The sequence below is a fragment of the Pelodiscus sinensis genome, chromosome 21 (genome assembly GCF_052426305.1).
Source record: "Pelodiscus sinensis isolate ZL-2025 chromosome 21, ASM5242630v1, whole genome shotgun sequence".
Taxonomy (NCBI): domain Eukaryota; kingdom Metazoa; phylum Chordata; order Testudines; family Trionychidae; genus Pelodiscus; species Pelodiscus sinensis.
In genome coordinates, this window is record NC_143072.1 from 13,342,308 (window position 1) to 13,361,551 (window position 19,244).

The 19,244-nt window shown below is 51.8% G+C and overlaps 1 protein-coding gene across 7 annotated transcripts in view; it reads right to left on the minus strand.

Moving 5' to 3' along the window:
- POR (cytochrome p450 oxidoreductase) overlaps positions 1-19,244 on the minus strand; it is a 59,094-nt gene that overhangs the window by 27,553 nt on the left and 12,297 nt on the right. For 6 of the 7 annotated variants that reach the window (XM_075904940.2, XM_006113299.5, XM_006113300.5 and 3 more), the window contains exon 3: positions 9,326-9,509. In XM_075904940.2, the coding sequence (XP_075761055.1) occupies positions 9,326-9,495 (170 nt within the window). In that variant the 5' untranslated portion in view covers positions 9,496-9,509. Of the gene's footprint in view, positions 1-159; positions 497-9,325; positions 9,510-19,244 lie in introns of those variants that run through there. The other variant, XM_006113301.5, reaches the window with a different exon arrangement.

A 19,244-nucleotide genomic window follows, 5' to 3' on the forward strand; every position in this document is an offset into this window, starting at 1 on the left:
GCTGCCCAAGTAACACACCTAAGACAGAACCTCTTTTCCTCTCCTCTTCCTGCCCTCAGAGCCAGCAGGGAGAGCACTGAACAATTACGTGTAGCTCTAAAGAGAGACGGAGGCCTGGGAGTAAGATCTACAGTCTGCTGATTGGGAAGATTGACTCACCTCCCCAGAGTCTGGTCCTCCGGCGGTACCGAGTACAGACACCCCATGGTGGGTGGAGAAAACACAAACAAAACGAATCCCCCGGCTTTTGTATCCGACAGAGAGAGGAGGGAGAGTGTAACTTAGCTGCTGAAAAACGTGCACCCAGGCCAGCCCATGCTGCCCCTTTCGGAGCTTAGAGCCAAATCTCCGGGTTCCTTTTGTGATGGAGAGCGGTGCCTGGACTCCACGTCCCTGCGCGGGTCATAGCCGGAGCAGTTCAGCCTGCTAGGGACGCTTGGAAAGTTCCCAGGCCGATCCACACAGCCCTGAGAAACGGCAACATCTGGCAGCAGTGGCAGAAAGGAATTAGGAGTCAAGAATGAAATCTCCCATGATTCTCTACAGCACACTCCTCCCCCCCCCCCAGCTTCCCTTCTTCTGTATGGAAGGGAGGGGGGGGAGAATAAAATACCCACCCCATATCCTTGTTACCTCAGCAACAGTTTATATCATAGCCACTTTTTTCTTTTCTTTTTTTTTTTTTTTTTTTTAAAGGAAGCCATGTAGGTCGAGGGAAGCGATTCCAGACACCAGAGAGGCAGCGCTGAATGTTACTATGGTAGTGCCATCCATTAGGAAGAAAGGCTGTATTGATCCTAGCAAGTTTGTTCTCTTTGGGGTCCTATTAAATCAAATTAGAGATGGTCTCATTCTCTCGTTCTCCTCCCCGCCAGCCCCCAATAAGTTAACTAACCAAGCTAAGAAACTGGAACTGTTCCTAAAACTAGGAAGCCCTTTAAACACCAGGAATGAATCTCTAATGTTTGAGGATTCAGATAAACCAGCTTCCGTGCCAAGTAATACTGCAGAACCGCTGGAAAATAACTGCATACCCTCTAATGCGTCTCAACGTATTCTCCTAGGGGAAGTGGCTAACTAATACCACTCTAGAGAAACAGGAATGAAACAGGGCATGGTAAGTAATCTGTAAGAGCATGAAAAATGCACATGCAGCCTTGCCCACAGCTAACCCCCCCAATTAATCTGCCCAAGTGCAAGCGGCATACTCACTAGTCCATGAACCCATGTTGATCAAAGGGACATTCCTCTCTAATGACATCTGCAGAGCAGACGCTCTGTGAATCTTACCCTAATGGTTTCAATTAAGTCTTCGAATGGTGAAAATTCAAGCACGTTTCTGTAGGTTTCAATGTTCTAGCCAGCTAGCAATGGCCAGCGATACTATGCATTCGCACGGCCTTTATACCCAGGCACTTCACAAGCATGAAGCTTTACAACCCACCCTGCGAGGAAGTTCCCTCCATCCTGCAGAGAGAAAGCTGAGGTCTGCAGGAGTCAAGTGACGTGCCCACGTCAAAAGAGAAAGTCAGTGACTAAGCTATGGACTAAGCCCAAGGATTCTGGATTTCCACGTCTGGGCCCCTAGGCACCACAGAACGCTGCCGTTCCTGCTGCATGGATTGCGGGAATCGCTCCCGAAGGGTTCCACGTCAGACTGCCAAGACCAGGCTCTTTGGCCCGAGCACAGTGTCCCTAGAGACCATAATAAACCCAACAGCAGCATCTGGCATCCAACACAGCAGCACAGGAAACTCCCGCCACGCATGGTCCAAGGCACCGTCACATCCTCTCCTGCATTCCCCAATCAAGATACCGTTTTCTGCTAGGCCCTGTCTACACCACCAGGTTATTTCAAAATTATTAACTCCCGAATCACTCTTTCGGAATAAGCTTATTCCTCTTCACAAGCAGGAGTTGTTAGTTTGAAATAACGGGCTTCGTAGTAGCGGCGAGGAGTCCTGTGGCACATTAAAGACTAACTGAAATGCAGGAGCATAAGCTTTCGTGGGCAAAGACCCACTTCGTCAGATGCATATGATACTTGGCTTGGTAGTGCGGACGCTCGCCTTGGTGTTTCAAAATAACTCCCCAGTGCAGACAGGCCCTTCATGAAGAGCAGTCTAAACATCCCCAGGAGAAGTCTGCAGCAGCAGCTCACCCTGCATGAATCCTTCCGGGCAGTAACAGCACAGTCTCCCTCACAGCCCTGGGTCCGCAGCACAGTTTGTTTTGCAAGGAGATCTCGACAGGCTGGAACGTCTAATCCAAATTAGGAAAGAGTCTTGATTCGCAGCACTTTGTCCAGCAGGGCGTTGTGATGGGGTGTCTGCCCTGCACTGGCTACCAGGGTTAAAACCAGGCTAGGGAGGCGCAGGTGGGGCTGCAGCCAACCTGGGCCCAGCTGGGGCTGTATAAACAAGGGCTCCTGGAGGGGCAGAGACAGACTCATTCTTGCCCCAGCTGAAAAAACTTGCAAAACAGCGAATGGTCCCGCAGCACCTTAGAGATCAACAAGACGTGCAGACTGGATCATGAGCTTTTGTGGGCACGACCCACTTCTTCGGGTGAATGGCAGTAAGGGTCCTGGGTACCAATAAATAGTGGGGGGAGAGGAAACTCTTGCTCCAGCTGGGGAGCAGGCAGGACCTGGTTGCCAGGGAAGCTACGGAAGCTTCCTGACACAGAGCAGAGCTGGGGAGCTCTGGCCAGGCAAACTCCCTGGCCGAGGCCTCTCTCGCAAGGCCTGAGGGTACTAGGGCTGCAGGGAGGCAGCCGGGGCAGGAGAAGGCAGCAGGTCCACCCCCCTCCCCAGTAACAAGTGGCCATGTCAGACGGTGGTTTGCCTGAGATAAGGAGCAAGATGACAACCGGCAGTGGGTCACTGAGGCAAAGTGGGTGTAGGGGGCTGGGAGGGGAGAACCCCGCGGCAGGGGGCACCGTGGGCTGGAAGGGACACGGGATCGGAACCAGTGCAAGAGACAGGTGACGGAGGCCGAGACACCGGCCAGAAGGCCCACCAAGGCGGACGAGTTGACTTCCCAAGTGACCAGCAGGAGGCGCCAGGCTGGCGAGGCTCTCAACCTGTCTCGGACCTCTTGGTTATCCCCTTTGGCATCCAGACAAGACAAGAGCCTTCAATACTGGGACAGTGCCTATGAAAAGGGGGACATCTGGTCCCCCTACACACACATCATTCACAAACAAGCCCGCTGGGGGGGGGAGGGGGAGGCGGTGTTGAACGATCCAAGGAAACTCGCAGGTTAGGAGCGAAGTCGGAACGGACGATTCACAGCAACGCATGGGAGCAGCTTCTCCCACACACGCAGCAATGCCCCAGGCGCCGGTTTCGTTGCAAGATGCTTCCGGCCAGGTGGGCTCCTCCCTTTCAACTCCCAGCCAGCGAGTGAACTTCCCCCCTTCTCCGCACGATCTATTTCTCAGTGGTTTACGTGAGGGCGTTTCGGTGCTCCCTCTGCGAGCACGTGGCATTCCCCCACCCCAGGGATTTCACAACACTGAGGACTCTCTCCTGAGCAAACTCAGGGCTTGGCTACCCTGCTGCAAGAAACTGCTGTGCTGTCACTCCCCGGTCCCATGCTGCCAACACCAACTAACAGACTGAGGGGGGATATGATAGAGGTATATAAAATCATGACTGGTGTGGAGAGGGTGAATAAAGAAAAGTTATTTATTAGTTCCCATAATAGAAGAACTAGAGGACACCAAATGAAATTAATGGGTAGCAGATTTAAAACTAATAAAAGAAAGTTCTTCTTCACACAGTGTGTAGTCAACCTGTGGAACTCCTTGCCAGAGGAGGCTGTGAAGGCTAGGACTATAATAGAGTTTAAAGAGAAGCTAGATAATTTCATGGAGGTTAGGTCCATAAAAGGCTATTAGCCAGGGGATAAAATGGTGTCCTTGGCCTCTGTTTGTCACAGACTGGAGAGAGATGGCAGGAGACAAATCGCTTGATCATTGTCTTCGGTCCACCCCTCTGGGGCACCTGGTGCTGCCCAGTGTCAGCAGACAGGATACTGGGCTATATGGACCTTTGGTCTGGCCCAGTACGGCCATTCTTATGTTCTTATGTTTCTATATGGATGTAAAATCCTGTTTCATTGGTTAACCGGTTAAACGTAACGTTTAATTGGTTAACCAGTTAATAGGGTGGGGTGCTGGGGCCAGGCTGGAGCAGTCCCCTCGCCATGAACAGGGGCTGCCCCCCGGTAAGCATCACTCGTGAAGGCCGATGCTTACCTGTTAACCTTTCCCACCCCTACTTTCTAATGTACATGAAGGAGAACGAGGAACCTGCCCTGGGACTGCTGCTTTGGGCTAGCAAGGTTGGCTAACCCAGAGATTGCAGCGCTGGAGAAAGCGCCAGCCAGCTGGAGGCGTTATCGTCTCATAGAGCCAACTCGCTAGCCCGAGGCACATCCGTAGCTGGGGCCCGAGGATGCATCATCCCTGAGGGACCTGCCGCCTGTACCACCGGGGAGTCAGGCACCCAAAGGTGGACTAAGCCTCATGCCGCCACCCGTGGCTCTGGCGCCTGCTGCCACACGTGGCTCTGGCGCCATGGCTACAGAGATACCTTCCTGCTGCTGCTGCTGCTGCCCAGAAGTATTCGGTACCTGGGAGGGGACAGGAGGCGGGAATCAGCCTAGGACCGTGCATAGGCCGGTATGGGGAGTGTCTCTCACTAGAGGGCTCCTTCCCCATCCTCCTGAGCACTTACTGGTGGACAGTACAGGGGACCCTTATCTTTAAGCTGCGCAAGTCCCAGCTCCCTGGACAAATCAGAGCTCTGCACCGGCCTTGGCACAGGGAAGGGGGCAGCTGCCAGCGTTTGGAGGCAGCGTTGGGGGAGGCATCCCACACCCTGCCGAAGCTCTGTGCAGCGTGCCGCAAGCTGTAAGGGGATGCAGGCAGCCTCCATCTCCATCTTTCTTCAGGTGAGGCTCAACGTCCCTGCAAGTTTGGCAGCTGTCCCCAATGCGACCCTGACTTAGACATGGCAGGCAGGTGGAATTTACCAGCACAGATCTCGTGCAGCCCGCACCAGGCTTACACACTGGAAGCCAAGGCATCCTCCACTATCAGGGGTCCGCACCCTGTAAACAAGGGGAACCGATGTGCCCAGAAAACAACGAACGAAACTGACATTCATCTACACAATGAACAAACGCCAACTATACGCAGTCAAGCTGAGAGAGGTTCCCCGTGAGGGAGACACTCGTAGAAACAAGCCAACACACTCCAACTGCCAATCGGAGTCAGCAAGAACCAGCGGGGTGCGGAGCAGCTCTGCCCTTTATACCCTCATGCAGCAGTGTGAGGCAAAGGTCACACGAGCTCCCACATGAGTCACATTATGGGAAAATCTTCACATGCTGGGGCACTGGGCTCGCACCTGAAGGGGAATGGACATGTGCATTCACTCAAAGAGCTCCAGATTTCTGAGCTACTGTGGGGTTTAAATCTTGATCTGAATGCTGCATTGATGAAGCTGGGCGCTGGCTATAAATGAGAAAATGAAAGGCCAGTGACTCAAAATACTGATGGGGTGAGCTAAGGAACTGGCCGGAGAGGTGTGAATCCTACTGAGGAAAGGCAGTTTAATCCCCAACTCACACTGGGAAATACTTTGCCCAGGGCTAGCACTCCCCATATGTTCCCGGGTCTATAAGAATTATAACTTTATAGGCCCAAGCAAGTCTGGCACAGAGAAGTCACAGATAAATCCCTGCAGACTTAGAGTTCTTTTCTGGCTCAGGCACGAACGAAGGAGCTCCCCAGATGCGCTGCTCGCATTGCCAGAGAAGAGTTACCAACTCTCTTTGGTACCTGCTATTAAAAGCCACGTTGGCTTACGAGAGACAGAAGCGACAGCTAAGCAAGGGACAGCCTGATGCTTTCAGACAGGCTGCCCCTGCCTTCCTGGAGGCTGGCACTTGCAAGAGGAGCAGCAGTCCAGAAACAGGCCATCGGCTGGCACCTTAATCTTGCTTTTATGAGGCCCTTCGGACGGACAAGTGCAATGCGAAACGGGCCCATAAATAAACCCAGGAGACAATCATTAACTCTTCACCCGTCCTCTAAGCTCGGTCAAGAGCCAAGAGACATAAGGCTGAATGCAGCCCTCTAAGTGCGCACAACTCAGCCGACTTCAGCCAAGTCACAAGCTCTTGCAAAAGGCACAAATTCGGCTCTGTGGGTTTCAAAAGCTTTCAGTTAACTCAGCACTGCATTCTGGTCACAGGCTGGTGGGTCATCTGGCCAGTCTGTTAATGATCCCCCGATGCAAGAAACTCTGAAGAAAGGTCTCCTGGTGTTACCCAACAAGGCCACTTTTGTGAGGTGTTGTTTAAGAGAGCATTGCTTCTCCAACCCTTCTCCTGCTGTCAGGGAGACTCCATCCACCCTTGCAGCCCCACATGACAGCGCTTCTAGGGGACGATCCAGCCCCACACCTTTGCATGGGGTCTCCAACCTCTCTAAGCACAAGATCACTTTTTGAATTTAAGTGCAATCCAGAATCTACCTCAAACCCAAACACCCTGGCTCCGCCTCCTTCCCGCCCCTTCTCTGAGGCCCCGCCCCTGCTCATCCACCCTCCCTCCCCCAGCCTCACTTTTATCAGGCTGGGGGCAGTGGTTTGGGATGCAGGAGGGGTTCAGGACTGAGGCGGGGTTTGGAATGTGGGCTCCAGCTGGGCACCACTTACCACAGGTGGATTCTGGATGGTGATGCAGGGAGCTAAGGCAGGCTCACCCCTACCCTGGCTTGCACCACTCCCAAAAGCAGCCAGCAAACTCCTTCCATCCCTGCCTCCCTCCGCTCTGTGGAGATGGGGTACAGCCTGGAGAGAGGGGCACCCTGACATCAGCACCCTCCCCCTCCTCTTCTTCCTGCGCCCTGCACAGCAAACAGGAGGCTCCCAGGAGCGAGCGACACTCCAAGGCAGGAGCAGCACGGCAGTGCTGAGAGGGGTAGATGAAGTGCAGCACTTGATAGCCCCCTGGCCAAACCTCTCAGGATCACCTGCCAAAGGTTCCAAGATCTACCAGCAGATCCCGGTCTACTGGTTGGTGACTTCTGCCTTAGCGAATGGAGCCCTGGGAAGAAGTCTGCTGAATCTACACTGCTGCCAGGAAACTCACATGATTGGCAGAAAGCAAATCAGCGGATGGCAGCGAAGAGAATTACCAACGGGGCGACGTTTTTTCTCCTGCCCCCTGAAAGCAGGTTGAGCACAGAGGCCAGGTACAATGGCTGGCCCAAGGCTGCTGTACAACCCCTGGGTTCTGCACGGGACAGTTATGAGAAGCAAACTCCTCCCACCCTGCAACTCAGTGGGCCAAAGTGAAGACAGGCACTGACGGTGCCACCAAAGTGCTGTGAGCAGCAGGGAAAGTCAGCTCCCTCTCTGAGGGGTGGGCAATAATTTCTGATGGGGGGAGCCCACTCCAAGATTTTGGGAAGTGGTCAAAGGCTGCACTTTTGACGGAGGTGAGATGCAGAAGGGAGCTCGGGGTGGGGGGCTGGAGTGCAGGAGAGGGTGTGGGGTCTGCGAGGGAGTTTGAGTGAAGGAGGATGCTGTGACCTGGGGCAGGGGAATGGGCTGCAGGGTCCAGGAGGGGTTATGGGTGCAGGAGAGGATTCTGGCCTGGGGGAAAGATGTAGGAGAGGGCGCAGGGTCTGAGAGTGAGTTGTGACCTGGAGGGTTTGGGTAGTGACCTGGGGAAGGGAGTTCAGATGCAAGAGGGGGTGGGGTGCCAGAGGCAGGCTCCGGCTGGGAAGCACTTACCTAGGTGGCTCCCAGCCAGCATCCCAGCAGGACCCTCAGACAGGCTCCCTGCCTGCCGAAGCCCCAGACCACTCAAAGCAGCTGGCTGCTCCACGTAGCTCTCTCAAACTCACATCGGGGAAGGGATCAGGCTTTGCGTGTTGCCCCCATCCCCCAGCACAATCTCTCAGCTCCCATTGGCTGCTTTCCGGACAACAGGAGCTGAGAGACTGTGCTGTGGGTGGGGCAAGTACACAAAGCCTCCCCCCCACAAGCGGCACATGGAGCAGCTAGCAGCTTGGGGCTGCTCTGTGCCTAAGGGTCCCGGCAGGGCAGGGGGCAGGCTGCAGGCCAGATCTTGCCTTCCTCTGCCTTATGGCATCCCGAAGGAGCAAGGCCAGCCAAGGCGAGCACCTTGCCCGGTCGGAACAGGATTCCCACGCTAGTCTCACTTAGTGGAGAACTTACAGAGGGGTGGGAGGAGGGGCAGGAAGAAAGGAGAAGCCTGTGTAATGCCCCACACTAGAGCAGAAAGGACTAAGGAGCTGATGTGCAAAGCCTGCACCCGCCAGTAAAAAGGGAAGCCGCGTAACTCGACAGCAGAGGAGAGCTGACCTGAGCTCCCGGAAAGGAGCACCTCAGGAGCAATGCTCACCTGACCCAGCCTGCAAAGCAGGGACCAGTGACTTTCTGAAGGTCAGAAACTTTATCCAGGAGGTCAGTCAGGGTGGGTCTACACAGCACCATTATTCCGGAATAGCAAAATGTGCATCTACACCGCAAGCCGTTATTTCGAAATAATGCCGAGCTGGAGGACTGCTTCCTCCGACTCTTGTAACCCTCATTTCACCAGGAGTCAGGGAAGGCGGAGGAAGAGCGCTCTTCCTGCTGGGCAGACCACGCCGAAAGCCGAATGAAGCTATTTCGACTTAAGTTACGCAATGGACGTAGCTGAAGGTGTGTAGCTTAATTCGACTTTAGCCCTGCTGTGGAGACGCGCCCTTATTTACCTCTCCCTTGGAAAGAGAGGGAACTGGCAGGAAACGAGGCAGGAAGCCAATGTACAGGACTTAGCTGCCCACCACTGGGCCCCACATCAGAGCCCAGTGAAGAGGCTGAACCCAAGTTCCCTACCAGCCCCTAAAAAGGAGACCCAGACAGACGTCCGTCCCTCACCCAGGAACCAATGTGGGGAAGACCCTGAAGGTTCAAGGTCCATATCCAAGACCTTGATGAAAGGGGAGAAGACCCAGAAGCCCTTGTTGACTTTGAAGACTTCTCCATCACTGGACTCTGCGTACCCAGAACAAAATCAGACGAACATGGACCCTAGCCAGAGTGCCGAGACACAACAAGGACAGATCACCACAGGGCAGCTCCATAACGAGAAAGGGATCACCCGGGACCAAGTCAACCTGCCAGGCCCCTGCCGGCCCACTCGGCACAAGGGGGAGCGAGAATCCCCCTTCGCAACCCAACGATGCACTTTTGAGGAACATTCATCCCACATTCACCCAGACGGGCACTTACATTGGCTGGATTTTGGTAAATTCAGGGATTTCCTCCTTTTTCTTGCGGAAGAGGAACCAGTAAGAAAGCAGGCCAATGATGAGCGAGAAGAGAAACACATCCGTCATGCTGAAGAGTGCACCCTCTGGACCAGCGCTCTCAGGAGTCGAGTCCATGGCAGAATCCTCCATGGCAACTGGGAACACTAGAAAAGGGCAAGAAAAAAGCCAATTACATGTAATCCAAGAGCAAACGGCGCTTCGCTGGCGTGAGCCGGGCAAGACTAGAAGACGGCCTCTCAGGACACGCTCTGACCGCCCTGAGAGTGAGCCCTCCTTCAGGGGATCATTCCACAGCTCCGTGCATCTCACTGCTCAGAAGCTTTTACTCTCGTCAGCCAAAATTCCTGCTTTCCCAGTGGTTCAACCCTCGCCAGCCCGTGCTCCATCCTTGGCGTAAGCACATTTCAGACCGCTGCCACCTTGAGCCCAGAGTAGGGTTGCCAGATGGTTTAACAAAAAATACCAAACACCCCCTCCCCCCCCCAAAAAAAAACAGTGGGAAAAAATTCTGTTGAACAACAACAACAACAACAACAACAAAAACAGGGGGGGAGGGAGAAGAGACCAAAGTTATTGAGGGGAAAAAAAAGGGGTGCTGCGCCTTTAAATGGCCCCATGCTCCACACTCCCCAACTCGACGCAGCAGGGGAAACTGTCTCCACCGGGCTTCTGTCCGAGGGAAACAGGAAATACCGGACATTTCACATGTCCAGTATTTTCTAGGGGTTTTTTTTTTTTTTTTTTTACTGGATGGGAGTCCCAAATAACAGACAGTCAGGGCAAAAACCAGACACCTGGCAACCCTGGCCCAGAGCAGACCTTGCGGTCAGCGGCAAAGTTTGGGCCGGAGCCAGATCCAACTCGGAGCGGGCCCTTGCCCCAGTAATACTCCAGATTTAACCAGCTGAATGTGAAGTCAATTCCTCCCCACCTCAAATAATTTCTGTTGCTCTTCTCTTGTGTCTTTCTGTCCCAGAATGCACTGCCCCAGGACCCAGCCACACTAGGGCCAGAGAGAACTGCTACCTTCCTGCACAGTGGCGTGATGCCCCATTGGATGCTGTGGTCAATTTTGTTTTGCTTCAAACTCATGGTTCGTTTGCTGTCCACTAGGACCTCGGGGTCCCTGTTGGCATGACAGCATGCAAGTCCCCAGGATGAATCCCTGGTTGGTCATTTATGTTCACAGTTCTATACTAATAAATCCCAGATGCATTTGTATCACTGTCTTTGCACCACCCTTTACAATTAGCATCTGTCAGCTCTGATTAATATACTGCTTTTTCTTCTTCTGGATCATTAACGTGGCGAGATGAAGAGAAAGAGCAATGCAACAGTTCAGGGAACACCCCTATGCTGATTTGCATGCAATTAACCATGTGCTATTGATCTTTAAACAATTATTCTTACTTCCCACCCATCCTTGAACAGCATCAAAAAAGAGCTGATGGCTCTGAGCACAGATGGACCAGCAATTGCCCTGATCTACCTAGTTCAGGTACTTATTTGGCCCTTATTGCTGCATTAGCTCAGTGCCTCACAATCTTTAACGTATTTATCCTCACGAAACCCCTGGGAGACAGGGCAGCATTATTATCCTCTTTGTACAGGTGAGGCACTGAGGCTCCCAAAGGTTAAGTGACTTGCCCAAGATCACACGGAGTCAGTGGCAGAGCAGACATTTGAACCCAGGCCCCGCAAATCCTAGGCTGCTGCCTGAACCACTGCCATCCTGCCTATACAGAATAAACTCCTCCTCCTCCTCCACTGCTTCCCAAGCCTATTAATCACGCTCTACACTGAAAGATAAGCTTCATGATGAACAGAGCGGAGACTGGAGTGGGCAAGCAGATGATTAACTTGAACCATGATCCCTGGGGACAGAGTGGCTCTTTCCCTTATGATCAGGCATTCTGCCAATCCAAAACTCGGTGGACACCTGAGCCTACGGTGCACAAAGTAGCAACAAAGTTGATTAGAAGGGGGAGTAGTCAGGTCTTTGCAACGGTGGCGTGTTCAAGGGACACTAAATTAGCCAGACCTGCTGTATGACACGGGCAAAATAAGAATGTCCCCAAAATAATTCCCAGAGCAGATCTTCTGAAAAAGCCTTCCACCAGGATTTAAAAATGGTCAGTAGCAGAGACTCCACCATGGCCCTTAGTAAATGGCACCAATGGTTAATAATTCCTACTGTTACAAAGTTACCCTTTATTTTCAGTCTGAATTTGTCTACTGTCAGCTTCCAGCCTGAAAGCCCATCATTCGGTATTTGTTGTCAATGCAGCGACTTAAAGACTGTAATCATGTCACCCCCCTCTTCTTTGTTAAGCTAAATAGTCTAAGCTCTTTGAGTCTATCACGGGAAGCCAGGTTTTCTAACTGTTCAGCGTTCTTGTGGCTCTGCCTTGGTCCCTCTCCTAATTATGAGCATCCTTCTTGAGCTGGGAGCCCGGACCAGGACACAGGCTTCCAACGCCGGTCACACCAGTGCCCAATACAGAAGTCAAATAACCTTGAGATGCCTCCGCTTATGTATCTCAGGATCCCACAAACCCACCACAGCCCCCAACCAGTTTCAGAGTTACAGCTTCCCAGGATCGAGTCCCCCATCATGTAAGCAGGGCCGACATGCTTTGCTCTTCCATGTACCAATTAAGTGATTACGTCCTCCCCTGCCGCCGGCAACATGCCAGCGAATTGGCCACATCTACCTTGCAATCAAACACTCACGACTGGCCCAGGTCAGCTAACATGGGCTTGGCCTATAGGGCTGTTTAACTGAGGTTTAGATGGCCAAACGCCAGTGGGAGCCTGGGTCCTGGGACCCTCCCGCCTCACGTGTGGGCGCCGAAGCTTAAGCAGAGGTGGGCTTCACCGCAACTTCAAAGCACTGTCTGTACAGATATTGGCGAGCCACTAACCCAAATCCGTCTGCCCAGGCTGGTGGCTTGCTCCAAAACACTGTGTGGACACACTCCTGGAAGTAGAGCGCTGGGGGATCCCTCTAGTGCGTTCATTATAAAAAACACGGGATAAAACGTTACTGAGAGCAACAGTTTTTGCTCCCGCTGAAAGCTCTGCCCATTATGCCGCTTCCACGTTGCACACACTCATTCAAAAGGGAGATAGAGCCAATCCAGCTAGTCCGGATGCTCACTCCACTCCAGCGCTGGGCAACTCGTGGCCCATCGGAGACATTCTGCTTCCTCTTGCCACGCACAGGATTGCCGGATTCTGCTGGTCTCCAGCCACATAGTTTTTTTCCCCCCTACCAGAATTACTGAAGTGACACCCACATACGAGGTGCGTGTTGATTGCACACAACATTGGCGGAGAGCTGTGCGCTCCCTCTGCATCCAATCACAGCGCTGCACGTTTCAATCCGCACCTCCCGCAAATTTTAGATAGGCAAGTGCAGTTAGCAAAACTACCCCCTCCCGGAAGACCTTGGTTACAACCATCCTGCGACCTGTTGAGATAAAGGAGGGCCACTCACTAACCTACGTTACCCATCACTGCTCTACTCCTTCCCAAGCAATGAAGTTGAGGCAAAGGCACCACCTTGTGTTAAAATGATGGATGCCATGCAACAGCACAACCCAGAGCAATCACACCCCATAGCCCTGCCTAGGATCAAGAAGCCAAGTTCCATTCCAGCTCTTCTAGCTCCAGCTGGCTTCTGTCCAGGCATTTATCAGAAGCATCCATCACAGTCAGATCTGTGCTTCAAGGGCAAACAGGCCTTGCAATTTAGAAGGAAAATGATCTCGTGATTTTCAAAAGCCTCTGTCCCAAAGGGGGAGAAAGCAGTTGCTGGACACAAGCTTCAACAACACCGTTCCTGCCATTTTGCACCATCTCCGCCTTAGAGAGAGGGGAGAGATGTATTCTGCATCTTTGCAGCATATGGTACCATTCATCCTGATGGATTTCAAAACGGTTTAGTCACTGAGACAGGCCCTCTCACCAGCCCATGCGCTCCCTTGCCTCCCACTGGACGTCGTGGCCAGCTGTGCACGGACACACAGCAGGGCAATCAGGAATGTGTGACCTGTAGTTACAGCCACCAGGCAAATTCAGGTAGACAGAGGTTAATCGCCCAAGCTGAAATCCGGCCAGGGCAGAGGTTAACAAATCTGCAAGTGTTATTGGAAGTGTAACAGTCAAAAGAAACCAAAGGCTTGATTTTACATTAGGGATGTAAAATGGTTAACTGGCAAGTCACCCTGAACAATTCCATTTGACCAGTAGGGGATAAAGCAGCTCTCCATTTGCCCCAGGCAGGGGGGTACTGTACCCCGCAGGCCCCATCAGAACAGCCTGGTCCGTGGCATGGCTGGCCCTCTGCCACAGATTACAGGCTGTCTCCCCAGGAGCAGGGCCGGAGGGCTGTAGGGCCTGCAGTGTGTAACCGCCAAGGTTTTTAGTGGTGTCACAGTTACATTTTCAACAATCTTACACATCCCTATTTTACATCTTGTCTGAAAGATGAAGCCGCCACAAGAACGAGTCTCTGAACAGCTCATGGGGAAGTTGGCCCACACCAAGTCCCAGGGTAGTGCGCCATGTATCCTCAATCAATACCCCTCCTGGCAGCCTCTGGACTGGCCTCCTGCTACAAACACAGGACAGCTCAAGCGGGGGGCAAGCACAGCTCACAAGATCAGAGCCTGATGCACTACTACAGTCTTTGCATGACACCCCCTAGAAAAAATATCAGATTGGACGTGTATGTTAGTGTAAAATTCACACGCTCAGAGCCTCGGTCTAGTGCCACAAACGACAGCCCAACCACCCATTGATCCACGTCCTGACACAGACTGGGTATTCACACGTAGCTCTCGTGTCCTGGGTGCATGAAAGCAATCTCTCACGCACAAGTGGTTCTCGCTCACAGAGGCGGGGCAGCCATAGGCAGACAGCTGAGGGGAAAAGCACCTATTGGTACAGGTTGAACCTCTCTAGTGTGTCACCTTGGGGGCCTGATCAGTGCTGAACCAGAGAATTTGCCGAACCAGGCAAGGTCAATATCATCTAGCACAGTGTTTCCCAATTTTATTTGGCCACGGAACCAAGGAACCCATGGGTTCCAAGCAAAAAAAAACCACACCCACACCACCACACACTGCAATTTGTTGAGCGAAAAAAAGCTTACAAAAAAGCATTACTCTCTGTTTGGATAAGCCACATTTTCATTCACACGTCTGGTTCTTTAAAACTTCTTCCTGCCTTAAGCCCTGGTTTATTCTCAACTTCTCTTTAAGGTCTCAGCAAAAAATACATGTAGAAGTTGCTGACTAACTCCCACATGGGCAGCTGATTTGTATAGCCCCAATCTGCCCAAGGAAAGAGGCAGTGGAAGGCTTACTAAGAAATAGACAGCTGCTGTAGCTGCAAGTTGTATTTTTGCCAGCCCATGAAAGTCCAACCCCCATGTGAGTAGCTTCACGGGTATCAGTCGGGTTACACATGATGAAGGACTACAGGACCAAACACTAGATCTCAGCCACCCTTCTTCACATCCCCTTTCCTTTGACACAAGCCAAACCAGCATTTCTACTTCAGAGGTAGTGTACACGGTTGTCTTTCAGACACGGGGCTTTCAAATAAGTGCAACCTGACACAACATAAAAGGGCCTGGTTAACAGAGGGCGGGCACTTAAAACCCTGAGCCCATGTGAGCTCGGGATAGGCAAAGACTGACACTCCCAAAATAACCCCTCACTGCTGAAAACCTGGGCACATCTCTGGGAATCTCAGCTGTGACCTTTAGGCAGTAATGCAATACAAATGAAGTAGTAAGGGGGGAGGAGGGATTTTAGGCAAGGTTATATTTTAGCCCGTTCAGCTTTGAAATGGTCCCTTTTCAGGCTGGTACGGTGTTAGATTTAGAAGGTCCGATCTCCAAACACTACGTCCAGTTCAGGCCACTCTGAAGTTCTGCAGAGATGTTCTACAGCAGGACACATTTCGTTGGTCTTTAAGTCATCTTTCTAACGCCAGCACCAGGCATTTCATGGAGCCAGGAGCACCCAAGGGCGCAATTCTGAAAAGTGCAGCATGCCCTCCACCGATGAGTTCAGAGTAACGGGCAGTATGAGTTCAGAGTAACCAGGCTTTCGTGAATTACTGCCAATTAAGTCATTAGTATAAACCGCCTTTGGCAGGAAGTGTCCTGAAAAGTTGCCAACAGCCTAAAACTCTCCCTGTGACTCCGGCCGTGAAGGTTAACCAATGAGCCCAAGCCCACACGATTACACTTTCACATCCCTACCGGAGACTCTGGGGTAATGACATCTCTCAGGGCAGCTTCACTCTGAGGTTATACAATCATACGACTGCAGGGCCAGGAGGGACCTGGAGAGGTCCTCTAATCTCCATCCATCTGTGCAGAGACAGGACCAAGAAAACCTAGACCATCCCCCATAGGGGTTGGTCCACCTCGTTCTTAAAACTCTCCAGTGCGCGGGGATCCCACAACCTGCCTTGGAAACCCCCACCAGAGCCTCACTATCTCTGTAGTAGGAAAAATTCCCCAATATCTAACCCAAATTTCCCTGACTGCAGATGAAGCCCTGCCTTCAGCAGCCCTGGAGAACATTGGTTAACCTTCAGCAGCCCTGATCCCTGTTGTCTTTGTGACAGACCAGGAATATTGTTCTCTCTCTTCCAGACTGAACATATCCAGGTTTTTAAGCCTTTCCTCGTGGGCCAGGCTTTCTGAACTTTTATCAGTTTTGTTGTTCTCCTCTCAATTCTCTTCAGTTTGTCTACATCCTTCTTGAAAGACGGCATTCAAAACTGGCAGCCGGGCAGCATGGCAGGGGCCAGAGACGTTTTTTGCATCCCTAATATCTGCAACTGTGACCAGCCCATATACAGGCCTTGCAAGGTAGAAAGGGTGAGGAAGGGGGTGTCCTAGCTCCCTCCACCACTGCTCTGCACCCGCTCAACGGAGATTCAGAATTTAGCGCTATTCAATCATTGACTTTGGCACCTCTGATCCAGGACTTTGCAAGGCAGAAAAGAAGAAGCCTCGAGCGACGTTTTCTACACCATAACTCTTCTCTCCTGCACCTTGAGCCTTTATTCGAAGTGTGAAAGCCAAGCTACTCATTGTTTTCAAACACGTAACATCAGCGGCGGCGGCAGGTTCGGCCACACCTACGCGAAGGCCTGCACTGAGGGACTTCGGGAGAACAGTTGGAGTTACTCAAGCTGCACAAACACATGAGAGCTGAGAATATGCTGATACAAGTAACCAGAGAAAGGGGAAGGTGGAGATTGTGTCTTGATGATACAGAGAATCACGGCTACAGATCTATGGCAATCAAGGGGATGACTTGGCAGATCAGCATGTTGTGCCATATTTCTGCAGACACATGACACCCCTGACTCAGCAGGACTCCACACACAGAGGCCATTAACAAAAAGGATGTTGAAACACAAAACAATGATTTTCCAGTCCAGGAACCTGGGCATGCATGGGATTACCCCAGCAATTAGGAGGAGATGACTGAATTTCTTCCCTAGGTACAGCTGAGGTGCACAAATAACCACAAAGATGAGGGACAGAAGCACCATTAATATATGGGGGGGGGGGGAGGAAGAGTAAAGTGCTTGGTCAAATGCATCAGCCAAGACACAAACAGCTTCAGGGAGGCAGAGTGACCTGGACTGGGCTCACTGGTCTGGGACTCGAATGACCTGGGTTCTATTCCAGGCTCTGCCACTGGCTTGTGGGTGGATCCTGTTCTGTGCCTCAGTTTCCCAGGATGATCTCCTTTGTGAAACTTCCTGAGATTTAATGATGACCAGTGCTCTAAAAGCTGATTATTAACAATGCACTGTGCCTTAAACATCAGTGCCTTCTGCTGCAGGTCACTCAGCACAGAAACCCCTCTCAGTTTTTGAGGGACGTGGCATCGATAACATTACAACATGCAGCATTCAACTGAAAGCAGCCTGGGTCTTCCTCCATGTCTGTTCTGCGCCTTTTTCCTTGCCAAACACAATTCACTAGACAAGAGCTCCGATGGGGACCCATCACTATTCCTCACCTCTGGAACTCACTTCAGCAGAATTTCTGTTTTCGGGCATTCTGCTTCGCAGCTTCTCCTAAGGGACTCCTTTGCAGCCCCATGCTCACAGCTTTCCCCGACAATACGCCTACACTTGGCCAGATAAATCAGGGATGTTAAAAAGCATTTAACTAGCTAACCAGTTAAACGTCTTTTAGAAAGGTATCATTTAATTGGTTAACCCTCAGCCGCTCCTACACGGCTGGTGGGCGGGAAGGCTGTTAGTCTGCCTGGCTAAGTCGGACCAGCAGGAGTGGGGGGGCAGGGCCGCCTGCCTGACCCCCGTGGCCAGAGTTGCTCTGGGCCACTCCTGCACAGCTGGGGCCGGAGTCCCTCCAGGCTGCTCCTGCGCAGTCAGGAGCTCCTCCAGTCCAGCCAGAGCAGCCCCTGCCCATGCCCCCCCCCCCCCCCCCGTCCACCGCCGCAGGCAGGGTCACCAGCCCGGATGATATCTTAGCTAACTCCTCGGTCGTGCTTGGCCCAGGTCCACCTCTTCATCAGTAACAGAACAAAACCCATCCTGTCCCGCCTGGGTCATTCTCTGAGCATGTTGCTTAGTCTGCTGAGGTAGAGAAATTGAAAGCTTAGAACGTTCAAAAGCAAGAGCTGGCTGTTAGGCAGGGCAGACTAGAGCCATTGCTTCATTTTTATGAGATTGTAAGTGTGTGTGTGTGGGCGCGCACATGCACACGCGGGGCAGGTCTGTAATGAGATGCAGTTGGAACTGTTATTTTTAAATGAGAAATTTAGTATTTTATTGATGATTTTTTAAAAAATCCAATTTAAATAAAAAATTCTGATTTTTTATTCGTTTTTTAAATCACTGATTTTTATCCACCCTGGGTCGAGTACAAGACCTCACCCACCTTCTCTCCCAGATCCAATGGCACTTCTTTGAGCATGGCATTCCCTCAGCCAGCTCGAGTCAAAGGGCCTGGTGTTCTATTCCTTATGCCGACAACTGAGCGGGAATACAGGACAGCGATCCAACATATACCGTCCAGTGGGAAAAATGTGATTTCTCCAATAGGAAGACAGAAACAAGTCCAGAAAGATGCTGTCAAGATCCTGTCAGTAACATGAAACCCTGGTGGGAACCACAGAGGGGATGCTCAAAGATAGCAGTGTAACTTTGCATGCAGCTCTGATTCAATGCTGGAAGACAATACCCAGTTACAGAAGAAAAACTACTAGGCCAAAACCCCTTTGAACCAGCCTTGCACAATTCTCATGAAGCTGCAGCAGCCCTGCCACAGGGTCTATCTGCCTTCCATCGCCCCAAGTGGCTACTGGTTCCTCCTCATTATCACAGACATTTTCCCCATTTGCTCTTAGCCCCTGCCTCTCTACAGACAAAAGCTCTATTCACCCTGGGTGAAAGGAATTTTCCCTACCTCCGCATGAGAAAAGGAATCCTCTCTTCTCTCACATACCCCACAGAATACACAAAGTACATTCCTAGGCTGATTCCTACCCTAACTGCAAACCTTTCACTGCACTCAGGCCCGGCCCTGATCTGGCATCTATTCCACAGTTTTAATGGGAGCTGGTTGGGTTTTTTTACTCTTCTGTTCCTCATGTAAAAGTTTAGAGGAAAATCCCAAATACACATCCTGCTGCTTTGCATTCAGGTTTACTATACCACTGCTTGGTACTTCCACGACAGCTTCCAACCAAGAACAAAAGCAGCACCTACAGAGCCTCACGACTAGGATGAGGTACTCTTCTGCTGATAACCCACGGCACGGAGCAATGAGGTACAGCCTCACCGTGCAACAGTAAAAAGGCATTTTT